Source organism: Anser cygnoides, chromosome 13 (genome assembly GCF_040182565.1).
Source record: "Anser cygnoides isolate HZ-2024a breed goose chromosome 13, Taihu_goose_T2T_genome, whole genome shotgun sequence".
NCBI lineage: Eukaryota > Metazoa > Chordata > Aves > Anseriformes > Anatidae > Anser > Anser cygnoides.
In genome coordinates this window covers 8,430,980-8,449,180 of record NC_089885.1, presented here as the reverse complement: position 1 = coordinate 8,449,180, position 18,201 = coordinate 8,430,980, and the positions used below count along the sequence as shown (strand labels likewise).

The window sequence follows — 18,201 nt, the reverse complement described above, 5'->3', positions numbered from 1 at the left end:
GGAAAATTCTTCTTGTTATTTTGGAATTCTGACATCAAACATCTCTAGGTAAACCTGAGCAGAGCATTTTTTTGTTTTGGGCCTGTTTGGTTTTAATTATGCATGTCCTGTACAGCCTTTTAAAAGTGCAGAATTGCTAGTATAACTGTGGTGATTGAGCAGAGAAAACGAGAAGGCAGAAGAATGATGGCCTCCCAGGCTTTTCAGAAAAAGATCAAATAAGGTTGGAACATGAGGCTTTATTTCTTCCCCTATTCCTGCTTTCTCCACATTTGTACTGTTGTAAATGTCACGGGAGGCAGATGAACAAGTCTGAGCAACGTCTTGAGTGATGTTTTGAATGCTTCTTCTCAAATGTTCTAGAACTTGTCATAATAGGTCTCAAAAGGCTGTCAAAGAGTTGGCTCAAAATGCCACCTCTAGTTCTGTTCAGGCTTCTTCTAGATGCTTAGAAGGTTAAGGGGAAATTGTAGTTTTTAATATCCTACTCATGTGTAATGCACCTTCAACAGAAGTTACTTAACAGACAGTTTTGTCCCCTGTGGAATATTCTAAAGGTATTACTTAGTGTTGCTAAAATCAGGAAAACGGGCAATCTGGAAAATGAAAAAATGGAAAAGTATACCTATGGGTGTATTTCATGCCTGTTTTATGGTTGTAGGAGTGTCTCAGTCATTTGGAAATCCCATGTGTTGCTGTTCAGCATGAATCACTTCAGCTTGCCATCTTTGATCTGACATTCAAAAGGTGCTGTGAGCCTTAGGAGATTTGCATTTTGGCTGTTATGAATATCAGCTTTAGTCCAGATTTCTGAGTCCCTACCTGTAGTCTTTTAGTACTGATCTTACATAAACCTTTCACCTACTGTGTTGGTGTAGCCACAGGAAGACACTGGTTTGTCTTTTTTATTCCGGTTGTATTTTATTTTTTAGTTTTAAAACGTTAGTCATAATGCAGATAAGGTTAGGTTGTATCACTTGGAGACCAGTAGCCTAATGACGATTTAACACTGAGCTTAAAAAAGAGATCTGTATGTCCTTCATTATGAATAAACTTGAATCATCTGTAGGTTTCTTTACTAAACCATTAATTTGAGTTTCAGTAATCAGAGCAGTCTTTTGACAGGAAATGTTTTTCTCCTACTAGTGAAGTAGGTCTTTTAGACCCCTTCCAGGTGACTAGCTCAGTCCACTGGGTCATCTCTGACAATGTGGCAGCAGCAAGGATGATTTTAATTGCTTGCCTTTGCTTAAAATACTGCCTTATTTTCTCAACTTGCTCACTGAAGTAATACTCATTGGAAGTGGTTGAAGCCACTCTCCTTTAAACACGTGCTGTTTTCTGAGAGGATTGTATAGTTTGATTTGATGGGTTGTTTATCTTATAGTGAATACGCTTGCTCTCTAGAGTGTCTATAGAATAAAAATAATGCAAGCAGAAAGTATTTTGATTGTATGTGCTCTGCACTTCAGTGCCTTAAACAAGGTAGCTGATAGAGGCTTCATATTTTCAGGTTATCCGAGTTGCAATTTGGATGTTTAAAATTTAAACAAACAAACCTACAGAGTATATCCTGACTACTTAATAATTCCTGACAGTGTTTTATATTTAGTGAAGCACTTAAGTAGTTTTTTTTTTGTGGGAAAAGAATCCCCTACCCCAGCTTTTCTATGTATAGTGAGCTTACCGCGATATCCAGATGGCAAAATAGCTTGCTATGTGCAATGTCGTTGTTCTAATAATGAATTCTATTATAAGAAATGGGACAGGGAAATAATTACAAATGGGAAGATACTCAGGCGTATACAAATCCTTAATAAGATCCTACAACTGCTAACCACAGTGGAAGTGGAAGGACTTTCCTTTATGAACATATGCAAGACCTGCGGATAGATACCACGTTTTTTAAACTGAAAACTTGTGAGCAGCGTGGCCAATTTGTTTTGCCTGTAGTGCTATTCTGGTAATTCACTGCTGTTGACTAAATTTAGCCACAATCCCTCATTTCCCTTCATTTTCTGCCATTCAGCTCTATTATTTTAAGTTATCTTGCAAATCATATAAATCATTATATGTTACAGAGAAGTGTAATGACTTCGTCATTTGTCACGTCCTTAAGACATTCTGCCTGCTATCTTACAGGCAGATAGACATCTTGGTTGAACATACATGCTCACCCTCACCCTTTGTCTCCTCCAGGCCAATATGTTCAAGTAGAATTACAGGATTTAATAATATCTGTTTTCCTTGAGCCTCTTATCTGTTTTCAGCTATCAAATGTGAAAAGGAAGGAAATAGCTTTTACCAAACGTACTTTTTCTATCTGTGGGGAGAATTCCTTTGATTGTTACTGTGGTCTCCTTTTCAGAATAAGGTGGCTCACCCAAACTTGTAAAATGCATGTTAATTTTCTGTCAAGAACACAAACATTTCTTTGAGCTCAGTCCTGTTCCCTGTCTCTCAGGGTGTATCTTCAGGTTCAAGCGTGGAGGTGGGGAGAGAAGAGAATTTGTGCAGATAGTTTCATGATACAGGTTCTCCAGCGGCTTAAGTTACAAAAGAAGATAAAGTATGTAGCTTGGCTTTTGACAAATGTATTATGTAAATATAGTTCAAAATGTCTTATTTGCAATATAATGGATGCTTTAACAATTGTATTTTTCTATTACATAGACCTTGGGCTTTTAATAAAAGGACTTCTTTGGAATAGCTCTCCTCCATGGTACAATAACTAATTTTGAAATTGTAAGAACAGGTTATTCTGTTACGGAAGTGGTTATATTCTAATGCAAAATAAGAAATGGTGTCTATCAGCCATAAAATGGACTGTTTTCGTTAACAGGAGGTTGTATTGCTTCGTTTCAGAGAATAGGCCATGGTGATAAAAACCATGCTGATGCAGACAGATCGCCCATCTTTCTCCAGTTTATTGATTGCGTGTGGCAGATGTCTAAACAGGTACGTTACGTTATGCTTCAGAAAGTAATGCTGTTAAGAGGTTACTAAATTCAAAGCCTAGGTCTTTAAAAGATATATATTTCAAGAGGACAGACTACCTCTGTGCTCTGACAGTGTAGTAACAAACAGTATATTTACTTTTAAGCCATACCATCTCTCTTCCCAATTTCTAAAAGTTGTATCCAAGTGGTAGTTATGTTCCTTGATACAGGGCAGTGGTCACACATGCAAGGATAGTGTGTATTGGAGATGGGCTTGTTGGAGACACACTGAGAGTTGTGACCCAGCAGAACACTTACAGAAACTGCAACCAGCTAGCTTGGTAGGGTCTGTGTTTCACTTCATAATTTTTTGTGAAGCTGTTCCTTGAAATACCCAGACAGTGTTGTTTTGTCAAAGCTTGAAAAGGAAGACTGGGAGGTGTTGAGTGTTGTGATTTAAACATATCTTCAGTAAGTAATGAAACGAACTTGGTCTGTTCAGGGCCAAGAATTAGGAGCTAGGCCCTTATTTTCTTATACGGTGCTCTGCTATAAAGAGGGCAGTATGAATATCTTAATCTTTCTCTCTGTTACAAATGTAACAGTAACCGTTTAGTATTGTATTCTCCTTAGGAAATAAAGATCAGAGTATTTTGAGGGCATAGTTCTTTTTAATGACTAGTCTGAGGAGATGGAACACCTCGTGACTTCTGAACTCTTATTCTGCTATGAAGTATATGGAAGTATTATGTTAAAAATTATTTTTAAATGTTTTCAGGCTTCTAAATACCTTTCTTCGTCTCTTAACCAGGGCATGTTCGTCTCTCTCTGTTTTTGCTATACAAAGAACAAATTTTCCTTTTCTGTTTTAGTTTCCTACAGCCTTCGAATTCAACGAGCAGTTCTTGATTACAATCCTGGATCACTTGTACAGTTGCCGGTTTGGTACTTTCTTGTACAACAGCGAATCTGTTAGAGAAAAAGAGGTCAGTCAAACCACTGATCGTTTAATTGTATTGCTATCTTGGTGCTAGATCATTACAAAAAGTTCTGATTGTGTTGTATTTACTACATTCATTGTATGACAGTGTTCTTGAACTGGCTTTATTCTCATGGTAGAATAGTTGCATGGTAAATTCCTTGATTTTGGTAGCTTAAAGACTATACAGTTGCTAAAATACTTGTCAAAAACTGTTTTAGGAATATTTCTAATACAGTAACTTATACAATTCTAAGTAAATCAGAAGTGTATTATTGTTAGAATGTAACCATGGCTTCTGTGATGGGTTTCCTGATTCTGTGCAAATATTTACAGTTCTTATTTCAATTTCATTTCAGAAAGTGACTGAAAAAACATTGTCATTATGGTCTTTGATAAACAGTGAAAAATCTAAATACACCAATCCCTTTTATAGTAAAGAGCTAAATCGAGCGCTCTATCCAGTAGCCAGTATGCGTCACCTTGAGCTCTGGGTCAATTACTACATTAGATGGAACCCAAGAATTCGGCAACAAGTAAGTGAATTGTCTAAAATGTATAAAACGCTTGGAGATGTTGGAAGTAGGTTTTTGTGTCACGGCTAATTTGTAGAATAGTATCTGCAATCTGCTCATTTTTTAAATATATTTATAAGGATAGAAGAAAAAAGATGAAACTGATTAAGGATTTTGGGATTTTTTGTTCTTTTTGACATCACCCAACTCTTCTCATAGCACAAAGCTTATTTCACTGAAAAGTCATCCTCAAACTCTTTTGAGCCTCTTTTCTTGGGGGCAGGGTTGAGAGAGCATTTTTAAAGGCTGTGGATATTACTAGAGGGTGAATGACAATGCTTAGAAGTAGTGCTTACTGAACCCTGGGGAGTTAGAGCACTGGCATCACAAGCACGCTTCACTGCATTTGCATTGTCTTTCTCCTTTTTCTGGGAGAGCGTACAAAGTCCTTTACAAATTAAGATGGGCTATTCAGTTCCTCTTTTAAAACTGCTATCTCTGTTGATGGTTTATGGTAAGTTTTTTCCTGTTTGTTGGGTTTTTTTGCTAAAACTTTGACCCAACATCATTTACACTGTGTAAATACTGGAGGAAGGCTGTTGATGATTATACCAGCAAATCAGATTGAAAATCCAGGAACACTTTTATCCAACTATACATAATCTATTTGCGCTTTTAATGTTTGATATCTGAATGCTCCATTTTTGTTAGTCGTGCTAAAAATCTAGGCAATATGGCACGTAAAGATAGTGTACAGAGACTTATTTGTCCTGCTTAACAAGCTGTGTAGTTTTGAGTAGCAGAAAACAGAGGAGCGATTTCTTTGACAGAAGCAGTGTTCACAGTCCAGATTCTGGAATGAATCAGGAGTTTTCAAGCAATGCAGTTCCTCTTCTGCAGCTGATCTCCTATATTATTTACAGTACTCTAGAGGCTGTAAGGAAGCCAGACAATATGCTATATCTTCTTGCAAGTATGTCACCAGTTTTAATTTGAAGTTCTCATTTTAAGGCTTCTGTTGCTTGCTGTGAAAGATGAAGGCATTTCGTAAAAGATGAATCCAAAGATGTCACTTAGAAAGTGAGGAATTACAGGGTACGCAAACTAGCTGTAGTAAATCTACTTTAAAGTGGTCTTTGCCATTATTCAGGAAAAGTTTTTGGCAGGAGTTTCTTATTAGATATGCAAACCCTTGTGATAACATCCTGTGCTTCTGCTAGTAGTAACTCCTTTTCACCATGTTTATATTCAAAATGCAACAAATTTGTTTGCACGTGAAATTTACGCGTCATCTTGACTTAAGCATCTGAGTGGTGCATGTGTGGCATGAACCAGTTTTTTGAGATGACCTACCTTAGTGCCATTACGTAGAACCATGAGGGCATCGGACTTCTGTCTGATGAAGAGTTTGTGTCACAAGCAGCACTGTTAACCTTACATCTCTCATCATCCTAGTAACTAGATTCAGTCATTGATCCAACTTCCACATTTGCTTCAACATTTATCACCCCCTTCTCTGGGGTGCATAGCAAGTGGTGTGTCTGAGAGTCACTGGTTCAGCTGTTTTTGACCCGGCAGGGCATTTAAATTTGCTTCTGCAAATTTTCTGTTAATAACTCTATGGGCAGAGAATTGAGAAACAGCAGCAACTTCTTGACAGGTATATAACAGCTGAAAGTAATATAAAGCTCTGTATCTGCTTTGGACACTCATAACATTTCTTTTCCATTTATTTCATTACTCTATCTGTATGAAGGAAGCTAAGCTTAAAATGGGTATAGTTGTTTTTGCTGTGAGTAATCTGAAAGCTTGGGTAGTTGATTTTTAAACACATTCAAGTCTGTTCAGAGAATTCTCTAATAAACTTTTGCATTTATTTCACTTGTTCGTTTATATATATTTGCAAAGTTACTGTTTAAAAAGAAAATGTAGTTCTAGTCAGTAAGAGTGGTTATTTAATGTGAAGATTCGGATTTCATCATAACCTGATCAGTATAGCTAAAAACTTCAGTCTGGCTAACCACTTTTTTAGGGAAAGCAAGACATTTGAACTCTGGAATCTAAAACCTCTTAAGTAAGGAAGAGAAAAGCTGTGGGCAAGGTATTCACACCTATCTTACACACAGTATTAGATAATAAGAAAATAAAATCCATATGCTCCAGGAAATTCTGCCTCATTTTTATTGAGGTAGGAAGAATTGTTTTGAGTAAAGCAAGATTTTGCTTTGGATGAAAACAACTTGAACCCAGAGGGCTCTTGCATTATAGAATGAAATATTTCTCTTTAGCTACAACTTGGTACATATGTTGGAAACTAGAAATACTAGGTACTACCAGGAAAATTATAGATACTGCTGCAACCTGTATAGATGTACTTGGACTGAAGTGATAAAGGACTAATACAGATCTCTTTTCAGCAGCCAAATCCAGTGGAGCAGCGTTACATGGAGCTCCTTGCGTTACGGGATGATTATATGAGGAGACTTGAAGAGCTACAGATCACAAATAATGCTAAGATAGCCAACTCATCAGCTTCATCAACATCTCCCTCACAAATGATGTCCCAAGTACAAACGCATTTTTGAAGAAAAAGTTGGCTTCTTTCTCTATTGTAATAGCAAGTGGTGCTTAATATAGATCTATAGTATAAAGAAGAATATTTTAATGCCTTACGTTAGACTGTCCTAACACAAAGTATTTTAGACTGTCTTCATTTGAGGAGGACTTCAAAACAGACGAAACCAACTCTTCATTTATGTGCCTTTCAGAACCTGTGGAGTGGGAACATGAATAATCAGCTTCTAGTTATGGAATGCTTTGAGTTATCTTGGAAAGCCTGGTACAATTGAATTGAAATCGATCAACTGTTTTCCTAAGAATGCTTTAATTTATTACATTGTAGGTTGTGTTCCTGTAAGGGAATTCATGCTCAGTCTCGGTTGTGAATAAACACGTTAATGTCAATAGGAATATTCACATTGTGTAAAATTAGGTATGTGTGTATTCCTGTTAGGAATAAGACTGTGGACTTCATGAGGCAAAAATAAATCACATTGTAAGATTTCAGAGAAGTGTTGAAATTTTCTGGTTACCTGAGAATTCCAAATTTTCCTGTTCCAAAATAAGTGAAAATCTGGAAGGAATTTCTCTGATAACTTCTAACTAAACTGTTCAAATGGCCCAGTAGGTATCAAAATAAAAGAAAAATCTATTTTTTATTGTAACTTTTTTTGAAAAAATGACAATTGTACTGGATTCTGAGAAGTCCTGTTTTGGTTAACTGTTGAACATTTCAGTATATTACAAATTATCACTGTTGGCTGTTTGGGTTAATACAGAATAAAATGCTTCTAAAGAAGGTTTATATAATTAAAAACATACCCGCAGGGACATTGCTTAAATATCCAGCAATAGCCATTGTATTAAACCTTGAATATGTCTTATAAAAAAAAATGTGCCTGTTTAGAGGAGCTTTTATACCAAAGTAGGCAAAAAAAAAATCAGTTACGAATACTGTTAAAAACTTGTAAATTTCTAGTTTTCTCTTTAATGTATATTTAACTTTTGTTTAGTGAATTTATTCTTAAATATTTAAGGGGCTTCAGTATATGAGATTTGCATATAGCGTGTGCACTTATATTGAACCTTCCAGTGAATTCTAGTTTGAAGTCTTCATTTCAGAGGCTTTTTTTAAACCTTTAATTTGTTTTTTTCAGGTATTTTTTAATAGCTGCAAGCATTTCTTATGACAGCACAGACCTTGCTACTTGATATTTAATTAGGATTTTGCATATTCTCAGAAGTTTAATGATATTCAGGCAAACTTTGCAATTCAGAATCTGTTGAGGACTGATACTGTTATTTTAAAGGAGTTGTTTTGATGCTTGAGACTTCTATCACTGTAAATTATTGTACATGTGAGTTTTGATCTGCAGGATATAATAGTATTATATATAAATTAAGTTGTGTAAGTATACATAATATAGTTTTAGAAATTCTGCAAGTTTATAAAGTGTAAATATTTTGCATATGAAAAGTAAATTTAAAGCTATAGTTCCATAAAGTAAGTCAAAGTTTAGAGGACATCTGAATATTTTTAGAAACAGTATTTTTTTCAAAGAAATAAAAGTGTACCGCATCTTGATTTGATTCAGAATATACACTGAGTTGCACTATTTTTTTCAGGGAAGCTCAGAGCATACTGATGTGTGTTCTAAATACAAGTGATTTCTATGACTTACTTTTGTCCTCTAAATTTCATTCTCCCTTCAATATTTTTCGGTATGTTTCCAAAATAACATTTAATGCCATGATCCTCAAATCGTGGCTTGTTGAGGTAAATAAGATGCATTGCTTCAGATGAAGGAGGATACTCAATTGATCATGATATACTTATGCTTTGAAAACTATGCATACTCTGGTATATTTGCCTTCTACTTGTGGTTTATAAAGTTTATAAGTTGTGGAGTTTTAAAGTTTCTAAACTTATACAAGTTTATTAGAGTATTTAAAGTTTGTGTTTGAATTGAATGCATTGGTGACATCTGAGCAGTGTGGAGGAGTTCAGAAAATATAATAGTTTTTACTGTGTAAACACTACATGTTAACCTATTGCATTTGGGGAAGTGTAATATAATGGAAAGGATCTTTTTGCACTTAGCTCATTACATGTATTCCATTCTTCATGTTACTGCTGTGGTTGAATGCCATTCTTTGGAACTCTCTAGCATAATAGCTATGTGCGGGCTTGATTTTTTTCAAGCCAGCAAGTAAGATACTTGGTTTTAATTCTATTTTTTGGTGGCAATATCAATTAGACAAATGTAGGGATGTTTTAAATCCAATGCTTTCTGGAAAATACTACTTTAGAGTTCTTGTGAATGTAGGCATACAAACTGATCAATGTTAATAGGAAGCTTTTCGTCTTTCCATTTAAAGGAGTGATTTGGGCTGTCGTTCTGCAATGCACTGCGAGGCAATACACTGTATCTGTACAGTATCTCCCCAGTCAGTCAGTCCCCATCCTCTCTTCTCAGCTGCACTTGTGTGGGTTTTGCATAGCAGCTTCAGAAATAACTGAAGTTAACAAGTTACTGTAGCTGTGGTAGCCAGGAACAAAATACAGAAAGTTCTGGAGGTGGTGAGTAAGAATTAGGCACTGAGTGCCTTTTTCAGGAGAGGGAAAAATGCAGGGCTGAGATGTAAAATCAACAGCTATAAACACCTGATAGCTGGTGTGAAATATCAGTCTCAGAGCTGTATTTTAGTGGTGGCTTTTTCATTTTTATTTTTGTATCCATTCTTCCATGGACCTGCGAGGTTAACCCAGTTTTTGTACCGGGCTCCCATTACATAGGAAGCCGTTGTTGGACGCCTTCTTTCTTTGCTGTTAGCCTTATCCCTCCCAGCGTCGCTGTTATGGGTATACCCTAGAAACGATTTGCATACTACCTCCTTTTGATGTATGTTTAAACTCTGCCTTCAGCTCTCTTTTTGTTTTGTCTCATTTCGGTCTAGCATTGTGTCACACAGAAGGCAGGTGTCTATGCCCAGCCAGGCCTCTGAGGTGTTCTCCTCGCCTAACATCCTCAGCTGGGCGCTGCTTTATAACCCTTCGGGGCGCAGAGGGGGCTTGCGAGCCATGTACGCGTGTGAAGGAAAAACCAATAAAGCTGTCACTTTGAAACCACCCGCCTCAAGCAGACGTTTAATTGCCGGGGTGGGGGGGGGAAGGCAGCCGGGGCTCCCCCTCTCCCTCAGGCCCGCCGCCGCCATCCTTCCCCCGCCGCACGGGGCCGCTGCCCGCCCTCCCGGCGCCGCGGAGGCCTGTGGGTAAGCCCCGCCGCCCGCTGACAGCTCTCGGCCGCCGCCGGGGCCCGAGCGGGGCCGGGCTGAGGCGGCAGGGCCGGGCCGGGCGCAATGGAGCGGGCGGCGGCGGCCGGGCCGCCGGGGGAGGGCGGCGGCGTCGTGAGGGGCCGCGCCGGGCGGCCGGGGGTGGTGGCGGCGGCGGCGGGGGCCGGGTCGCGGCAGGCCAGCACCGAGACGCTGGACAGGTGAGAGGGGACCGGGGGGGGGGGGGGGGGGGGGGGACGGGGCCGATCCCCGAGGCTCGGCCTTGGCAGCTCGGGAGGCTCGGCCCGGCCCGGCGCTGCAATCCGGCAGATTTCCCTCCCCGGGCGGCGGCGGCGAAGTTTCCTGCCTGCGGTTGCGAGCTGCTCGCCATTACCGGCAGGCCTGCAGGATTTGGGGTTTTTGGGGGGAACTATGTAACTTTCTCGTCCGTGCGGAGGAGGAGGCTGCTCTCGCTTTTCGTTCTATGTTGGTGCCTAAGCGCAAGAGGCGGGTGTTTGGGCGCCCCCGGTTCCCTGGGAGGCGGGGGGCAGGTGCTGGGGGGCTCCGTACGCGGGGGTTTGCCAAGTCCCCCTCTGTGCCGGCTGGCAGAGGAGTTCCCTACTTTACAAGCGTGCACTTAGAGACAGGCTTACTAACCTAAAATCCATAAACAAACTGAAATTTCATGTACGTGAAGGAAAAAGAAACAACACTGGACTTAGGAATTGGTGCCAGGCTCCACGTTTACTCACTTTTCTGTTAGGAGAAACCTGGGGTTTTACATCTTTTTAGCAAAGGAGGAAATCAAAGGCCCGATATCTATCACTAAATTTACATCTTTCTATTCCTTCCTATTGTGCTTTCATACCTCAGTTTTCATCTTCTTTTTTTTTCTTCTCCTGATCTTTTTGGACCCTGAGAAAGTTATACTGATGGTATATCACATAATTTATTTGTTGGGACGGGTGCAGTCTAAGCTGGTGTGCGTGACCTCAGATGGAACAAAACACACGGGTGTGCTTCCCGTTTCACAGGCAGTGGTCAGACACTGCTGCCTGCGATCTGCGTCCTGCGATATACACCGATATACACCGATATACACCTATACGGCCTGGTGTGCTGGGCCTCGGAGGTGTGCGTGCACGCACAGTTGTTTTCCTCCTGGCATTAAGTTTGTTGATCTAGTGATTCCAGGGAAGATAAGCCGAAGGGAAATAAATCCTTTTCTTAATTAGCTATTTGGAAACAAACTTAGGCTAACCCTAAAGAGATATACTGGAAATCAAGAGACGTGAGGGTAGGTGAAATAAATGAGCTCAGGAAAGAATTACTGTAGATTTCTAGCTCGTTCTATATTTTGCAAAACTTAAGTGAAAGTTTCTCTAAGTGAGCTAACATGAGGGTTAGAGTATATTCCGTGTTCAAGCAGGAGTATCATAGATGTCTTACTTGCGAAGTAGCATTTTGTGGCCTGGTACTGTGCAGAGTTCTGCAGGTGGGGAGAAAGCTGCCAAAGTTTGTCAGCGAAGTTCTTAACTTCATGCCTGAGAAACCTCTGTGTTGGCTGCATGCCCCTACCTGTAGTAGCACAGTTAACATGAAGAAAGACCTCTAGTTAAGTAGTAATTTGTCATCATCTGCTGTTATCCCACCCTCTTAACGTCCCGGTTGTACCTGTTCTGTGCTGGCTACGTGTATGTAGTTATTCACTTCTTTGTCACGGGATACTCGCAGAATCCCAAGCTAATTTGTGAATGAATTTTAAGAATGAATTGAAATGTTCTGTTTATGTTTGACTTCCGAATAAGCGTTAAATCTGTACAAGCGCCTAGCTAAACTGTTTGAAGGAACAGCAATTATCTAGTGCATGAGCTGAGCCTGCGTGCCGCTAGCGTTCCCAGCTTCTCATCAGATAATGGCACGTTTTGAAGCAGATCTGGTGCACTTCACAGGGGCTGGCAACAAACTCGTAATTGCTCTTCACTGTCAGTGCTGTGTTACTTGTAAGCTATGCGAGCTCAGGCAACGGCTCTCAAAATGCATCACCTCTGATGTAGTGCAGTTCTGCTGTTCAGATTCGTTGTCTTCAGGGTTCTTCTCAACAGCCCATGCTGCAGAATTCATTGCTGTGGCATGGGAAGGCCAGTCCTGAACTTTATTCAGAGATTATTTTATGAATAGAAGAAAAAAAAAAAGTAACCAAATAGAAGCTACTCTTTAGAAAATGTGTATTTTCTATTTCTAATATTAGTATAGAATACAATATGTCAGTAGTACACGTTTTTAAATACTAGCGTAGAGGAACGTAATTTTAAAGAGGATTTACTAAATAATCAGGAAATAACAATACGGAGAGTATAAGGTGTTTCTGTCAATTGATTAAATCCGTTGCATGGATGGTGTTAAGAAAAATATGTGTGAATGTTGAAAAAATTACACTGGATAATGAAACCAACGTTTTTATAAGCTCCCAGATCCCTAAGCACACTTTTGAGCTATTGACAGCACTACATCTCTGATAAGATCCAGTGAAATTCTTTTCCCTGATAAGCTCAATGAAATAATTGCGTTCTGTTCTCAACAACAACAACAAAAGATTTTTGTAATTCTAATGATAATTTATGGCCTTCTTTTGTATACGTGCTCAGTGGCTATGCTGTCTTCAATATACATTTTGAATTATTGCTGAATAATTTCAAATCTTCTGTTCTTGTAGCCCTACTGGATCACATGTTGAATGGTGCAAACAGCTGATAGCTGCAACGATTTCTAGTCAGATTTCTGGGTCTGTCCCTCCAGAAGGCGTGTCCAGAGACTACAGGGTAAGTGACTTGAGGGATGCATTGGTTTGGCTGAGATAAAAGTGAATGATCAGGAAGGTCCTTACTACCTTGATTATCAGGTAGTAAGTACTTAAGCGGTCTCCGAATGTGTCAGAACTAGAGACATCTCATTATGCACCGGCATCTTTTGAGTCTGTTCTGTGAGTAGTGCCATTGAAGTCTATAGGAAAATCAAAAGTCAATGTTTTAAATAAAAAGCCAAAAGTGAGTTGTCTTTCCTTTTGATTACTACATCAAAAAAACCCTGGTAAAGTAGATTAATAATTACAGGTTGAAATTGCTTCTAGTGTCATTTGGAGTACAAAATTGAGCTCTTCAGATTTCACCGAAAAAATAAAAGCATATGTCATTGTTACTGTGCAAAGAACGTAAATGATTATCATTTTTCATGGGGTTTCACCAGACAGAGAGAAATTAATGTCAAACAAAGCAAAATCACTTGTTTTGTTCCCTCCCAGCAACATTTTTCTCATTAAAGTAGCGATTGCACGGTGTGCTTTACCTAGGTTTCGTTATGCTTTTCATCCCCTATTTTGTGCTCATTTGCTGGTTGCAGTACGCCGACAGCCAAGTGAACTATCAAGAGTTGAGCGAACCATCAAGAGTAGAGCATATTCACTTTTCATCGTCTGATAAATTTACAAGTCACCCATGTGTCAAGTCCCCTTAAGAAAGCCAGGCTGTTGCTGTCTAGATCTGAGTCCTCTCAGATCCTTTTTCTTCCTGGATTTGAAAGAATTTTACATTCTTCATGCAAAAGGGCCAAATAAATATTTTACCTTTCTTGTACTTAACTAGCTTTTAAATTATTTACTAATAAGCTCTGTGATTAAAGTCTGTTGTCCAGAAACAGCGTATTTTAGCTTCTGTGACTGCAGGTCAGATATACCCCAAGCCTGAAGATGAATCTACAAAATGTTTTTGATCATAGTCTGTTTAAAAATTCACCTCACAGAGTTTCGCATCATTGGCACAGTCAGCAGCTTATCCTCATAAAAAAGGGCAGCTCTTCCCTACTATGGCAGCTGAATTGCAAATGCTTACTTGAGGTCAAGGCTAACATCTTTGATAAAACGTTGTGGGAAACCTTGCATTACAGCTGTCGATGTTGTATTTGCCCTGTAGATCAAGGACTTCATTTTAGTAAAATCCAAGTGTGTAAGCTTGCTGCTCAGTTTGTCTCTGAGTTGTATGACAATTCTCTGGAGTAAAGAGAGCTGTTTTATTCTTAGTAACCTTGTTCTCTATTCCAAAGTCATCTTGGATATTACTTAAGAGGAATAAGTCTTTCGAGGCCTAATTAAAAGTGTTTAACTCTGCTTCGTTCTCTGTTTCTTAGAAAAAAAAATTAAGCCTTGTAGTATTCAGAATTGTTGTGTAAAAATTGTATTTGCCATCACATGATTGTGATTGGAACTCCCATATTTGTGTATAACATCATGTAATTTTTTTAACCTAGGATTTCTTTATTTAAATTCAGGACCAGTAGTATCCTGTGGAGCGCTGTAAAGGTCTAGGAAAGGGTTTCCTTTGCACCTAGCTTCTGCACAAGTTGAGTGGTGCTGCCAGTTGCTTAGTCAAGACCACAAACACGCTGGGTTTGCGTAGTTCCAGAATGACAATTCAGTGCTGCACATGCAGCGTTCAGAAACGAACACAAGCTTAATATTTTGGAAAGACATGGTTTAAGTTGGTTTGTGTGTAAGTGAAGAAAAACATGCACCGGCTAAAACTAAGGAAAATATAGAAAGTTTATTTAGAAACTTTACTGCCCAGATATTAGACCTTCAGGGGTTTCACTTATTGAACACTTATTTTCTTCCTGAGTAAGGACAGTTAATTATGCTGAACAATTCTGATTTGCATATGACTTTATATAACATTGAGACTCTGCTTGATTTTGCCTGTGATTTGAGTAATCTGTCCAGATGTATGTAGCACCTTCTAGCACGTTTTTCATGTGCCAAACCAAAGTGTTTGGTTTTTGTGGTGTCTTACAACAATGGAAGGATTTTTATTTTCGTCATTATTACACCAAAAACATTAATGTCCAGCTTATTGGCAATATCAAGTGTTTCAACAAATTTATAGTGGTGATTCAAATTCTTTAAAATTAATCTGTATTTTGTTTCATATATATGCAAATTCCTGGTATAGAAGTCAAACTTCATTATTGCCATGGAGTTCCCATGTAAAAAGGTGATGCCTGTTTATAACTCAGTTTCCTTTCAGGCATCTTTCCCTTTTGCCGCACACTGCTCCATTCCTTGAGTCTCCGTTAGCTTTGACTGCCTCACATCCTGCATTTAGAGTATCTTACAACTTAGAAACTTCAGGCAGGGCTGGATGGTTCGTCTGCTGCTGGAACTGGCCAGGCTGTTCTCCCGCTTTCTGCTGGATTTATCAGGAACTCTTGGGTTTATTTTTTCTTTCATTTTTTAAATGTTTCAATCGATATGTTTGCACAGGAGTAAATATACAGATTCTTGTATCTACTGGTGGCTTCTGTGTTACTCATTCCAGAAAATCAGTTTACCAAAATGTAATTTGGGGTGGGGGGAGCAGACAAGTCAAACAGAACCAAAGGAGGGGCTGTAAAGGAACCGTCAAAACCAGAGGGTGCTGTGTATGCATGCTCTGCCTGGAGAGAGGCCCTCAGGGAGGGGTTCATATAAACGAAAATCACCTCGATTGCAGTAGCTGAGTGTAAATACGCTCAGAAATAAGTTGAGAAGAGCTGGGTGTCTTTGTTTTGCCATTTTAATCTAAAATTAAATTTGGACGGTATATTTCATAGCCATTATTGCAGGCTTATCGTCTTCCACCCAAAAGGTTTACCAGGCTCTTTTCTTCTCTTCTCACAACAGCACATTGTAACTGGATAAAAGGGTGATTAGGAATACATTTTTCAAAGGATTTTGGCATTTGTTTCATCACTAAAATGAAGTGGCTAGATTGTTTTCAGAGCAGAGCAGTTTTGCAAATGGTAGCTACTAGATCCACGTAGGGTTTTTTGGGTTTTTGGTTTTTCAAAATCCACCTGTAATTAATACGCTTGGGAATAGAGTTCTTCTGGGAATCTGATGAAATAAAATACAGTATCTTTGACAATCAAAACTCTGTTTTGTTGGATAACGTTTTGTATTTTAACTAACAGGTGTTCAGGAGGCCTGACATACGGGTAAGATTCCCCTTGGCTAGCAGTAAGACGGCCTCCTACCTGTTTGTCTTTTGTGCTGTGTGAGACCTTGGTGTGTCAAGCGTTCTTCTTTACTTCATTAATGTTTTTTATGAACCAGTCAGACCGTTTTGCTACGCAACGCAACAGCTTCTTTGCCATAGAAATGCTTTATATATGTTACTATGTTTTCGTGAGCAATAAAAGTCAATGTGTAAGAGAGCAGTATATTTAAATGATGTTACGAATGTGCAATACTAACTTCGGTTTTATCACATTAATTTTGACAAAATGGATGCTTGCAACTGAGGCTTACATGCTTCGGACTACAGAGCACTGTATTAGCAACTCTAATGTGTTATCTGTGCTGAAGAATATTAATGGTTAAAAGCGTTACGTCTTTCTCTAGCCCCTTTAAATAAAGTTCAGATTCATGCTTGCCTTTGTACATGTTTCACCTTAATTGCTACAGCCCCATAGAAGAATTGGAAGTTAGGTTTGAAGTCGGACGCTAGTGCAATGGCCTCCATCTTTTTATCTTCTTAATGATAATTTTGAGACCAGGTCTTGCCCATTCCTTATTGGAGATGAAGAAAAAAAAAAAAAGGCATGCCTTGTTTTCTTGTCCCTCTCTCTTAGAAACATTTATGGAGTGAGAAACGATCTGGACAGTGTTCTGAGATTGTTCATGAAATGTGTCTAACGCTTTTATTCACACAAAGAGCTCTTGTTCAGTCGCACACCAAGAGATGAAGTCTGAATGATTTCTTTTTCTCATCTGTTGTTTACATATTTGAAAATGATGTGTTTAGTCCAGTCATACACATCCAAGTTGATCTTTTTTTTTGTTTGGAATAGAAGGCTCTTGAAATATTTGGCATGGGATGAGTAACAGAAATTGATTGTTTTCCTTCAGTTTTTCATAGCTCTTTGTAAAGGCTTTGATCTTTAAATGATCTTCTGTGCTTCTGTTTCTTTCATTTATTTAAAATATTTTGGTGTTTTTGCTGGTCCTTCTTGTTTTCTCTCAGGGATCATGATATGTACTGTAATTTCAGAAACAACATTTTTATGTTTGGAACTTAAGCAATTTCATTTTTACAGAATTTTATCAAGACCTAAATATTAGTAGTCCCTTATAATTTGAAATATACTTTTATTAATTAAAACTTTTTAAGCACATGTAGAGTCCAAATTATCTGAAGCTATCTGAAATCCGTCTTTCTTTTGGGGGAGGTTCTGTAAAAATACTGTAAAAAGAAAAATTGACTTTAGCAAGCAATTGGAAATTTGACTTGAGTCTGGCTTTACAGCCTATCAAGTGAGAAGTTCTTTGTATGGGGATGGGGACTACTGGGATGTCATGAATACAACTTCCCTCTAGTTGATACAGAAAGAAGAAGAAAGAACAATTTTGGCTGAATGTATTAAAACAATTACTTCGTTTGACCCACCGACATTTTTGCTTCTACTTGGAGTGCATAGGGACATAATGTTTATTAAACAGATTTAATAAATATTCAGGATTTGCTGCCAATGTGATTGCAAAAAGAAATGTTAAAATGTGAGTAATATTCATATTTTGCCACGAGGAATAATTTTAAGTTCTCTAAAGTTACTGACAAGCAGCAACACAGAAGTTGCTGGAAAAATGTGTGAAACCATAAAACTGAAAGTTCAATTCAAACATGGTTTACCGAGTATAGCATTGTTCAAATTGTCTAAATACTTCTATTTGACATTGAGCTATTTTTTCCTTGAAAGATTGCATGACTTTTCCCCTAATGCTACCATTGCAAGCTGTACTCGATTTCTTCTATTTATAAGCATGTGGCATACCTTGAATTCATTTTCTTCGCTATGGAGTTGCTTGTCTTAAAAAGGCAGTACATACTTTTTGTTCCTGTGTGGACTC

General features: G+C 38.6%; 2 protein-coding genes across 8 annotated transcripts in view; both read left to right on the top strand.

Moving 5' to 3' along the window:
• The window catches only part of MTM1 (myotubularin 1), a 39,944-nt gene extending 29,822 nt beyond the window's left edge, over positions 1-10,122 (top strand). For 4 of the 5 annotated variants that reach the window (XM_048078098.2, XM_067005003.1, XM_067005002.1 and 1 more), the window contains exons 13-16: positions 2,866-2,958; positions 3,812-3,925; positions 4,278-4,454; positions 6,851-10,122. In XM_048078098.2, the coding sequence (XP_047934055.2) occupies positions 2,866-2,958; positions 3,812-3,925; positions 4,278-4,454; positions 6,851-7,018 (552 nt within the window). In that variant the 3' untranslated portion in view covers positions 7,019-10,122. The remainder of the gene's footprint in view (positions 1-2,865; positions 2,959-3,811; positions 3,926-4,277; positions 4,455-6,850) is intronic. The other variant, XM_048078124.2, reaches the window with a different exon arrangement.
• A 165-nt stretch (positions 10,123-10,287) lies between these two features.
• MTMR1 (myotubularin related protein 1) overlaps positions 10,288-18,201 on the top strand; it is a 41,389-nt gene continuing 33,475 nt past the window's right edge. For 2 of the 3 annotated variants that reach the window (XM_067005000.1, XM_067004998.1), the window contains exons 1-2: positions 10,288-10,486; positions 12,982-13,087. In XM_067005000.1, the coding sequence (XP_066861101.1) occupies positions 10,353-10,486; positions 12,982-13,087 (240 nt within the window). In that variant the 5' untranslated portion in view covers positions 10,288-10,352. Of the gene's footprint in view, positions 10,487-12,981; positions 13,088-16,265; positions 16,290-18,201 lie in introns of all 3 variants that reach the window. The other variant, XM_067004999.1, reaches the window with a different exon arrangement.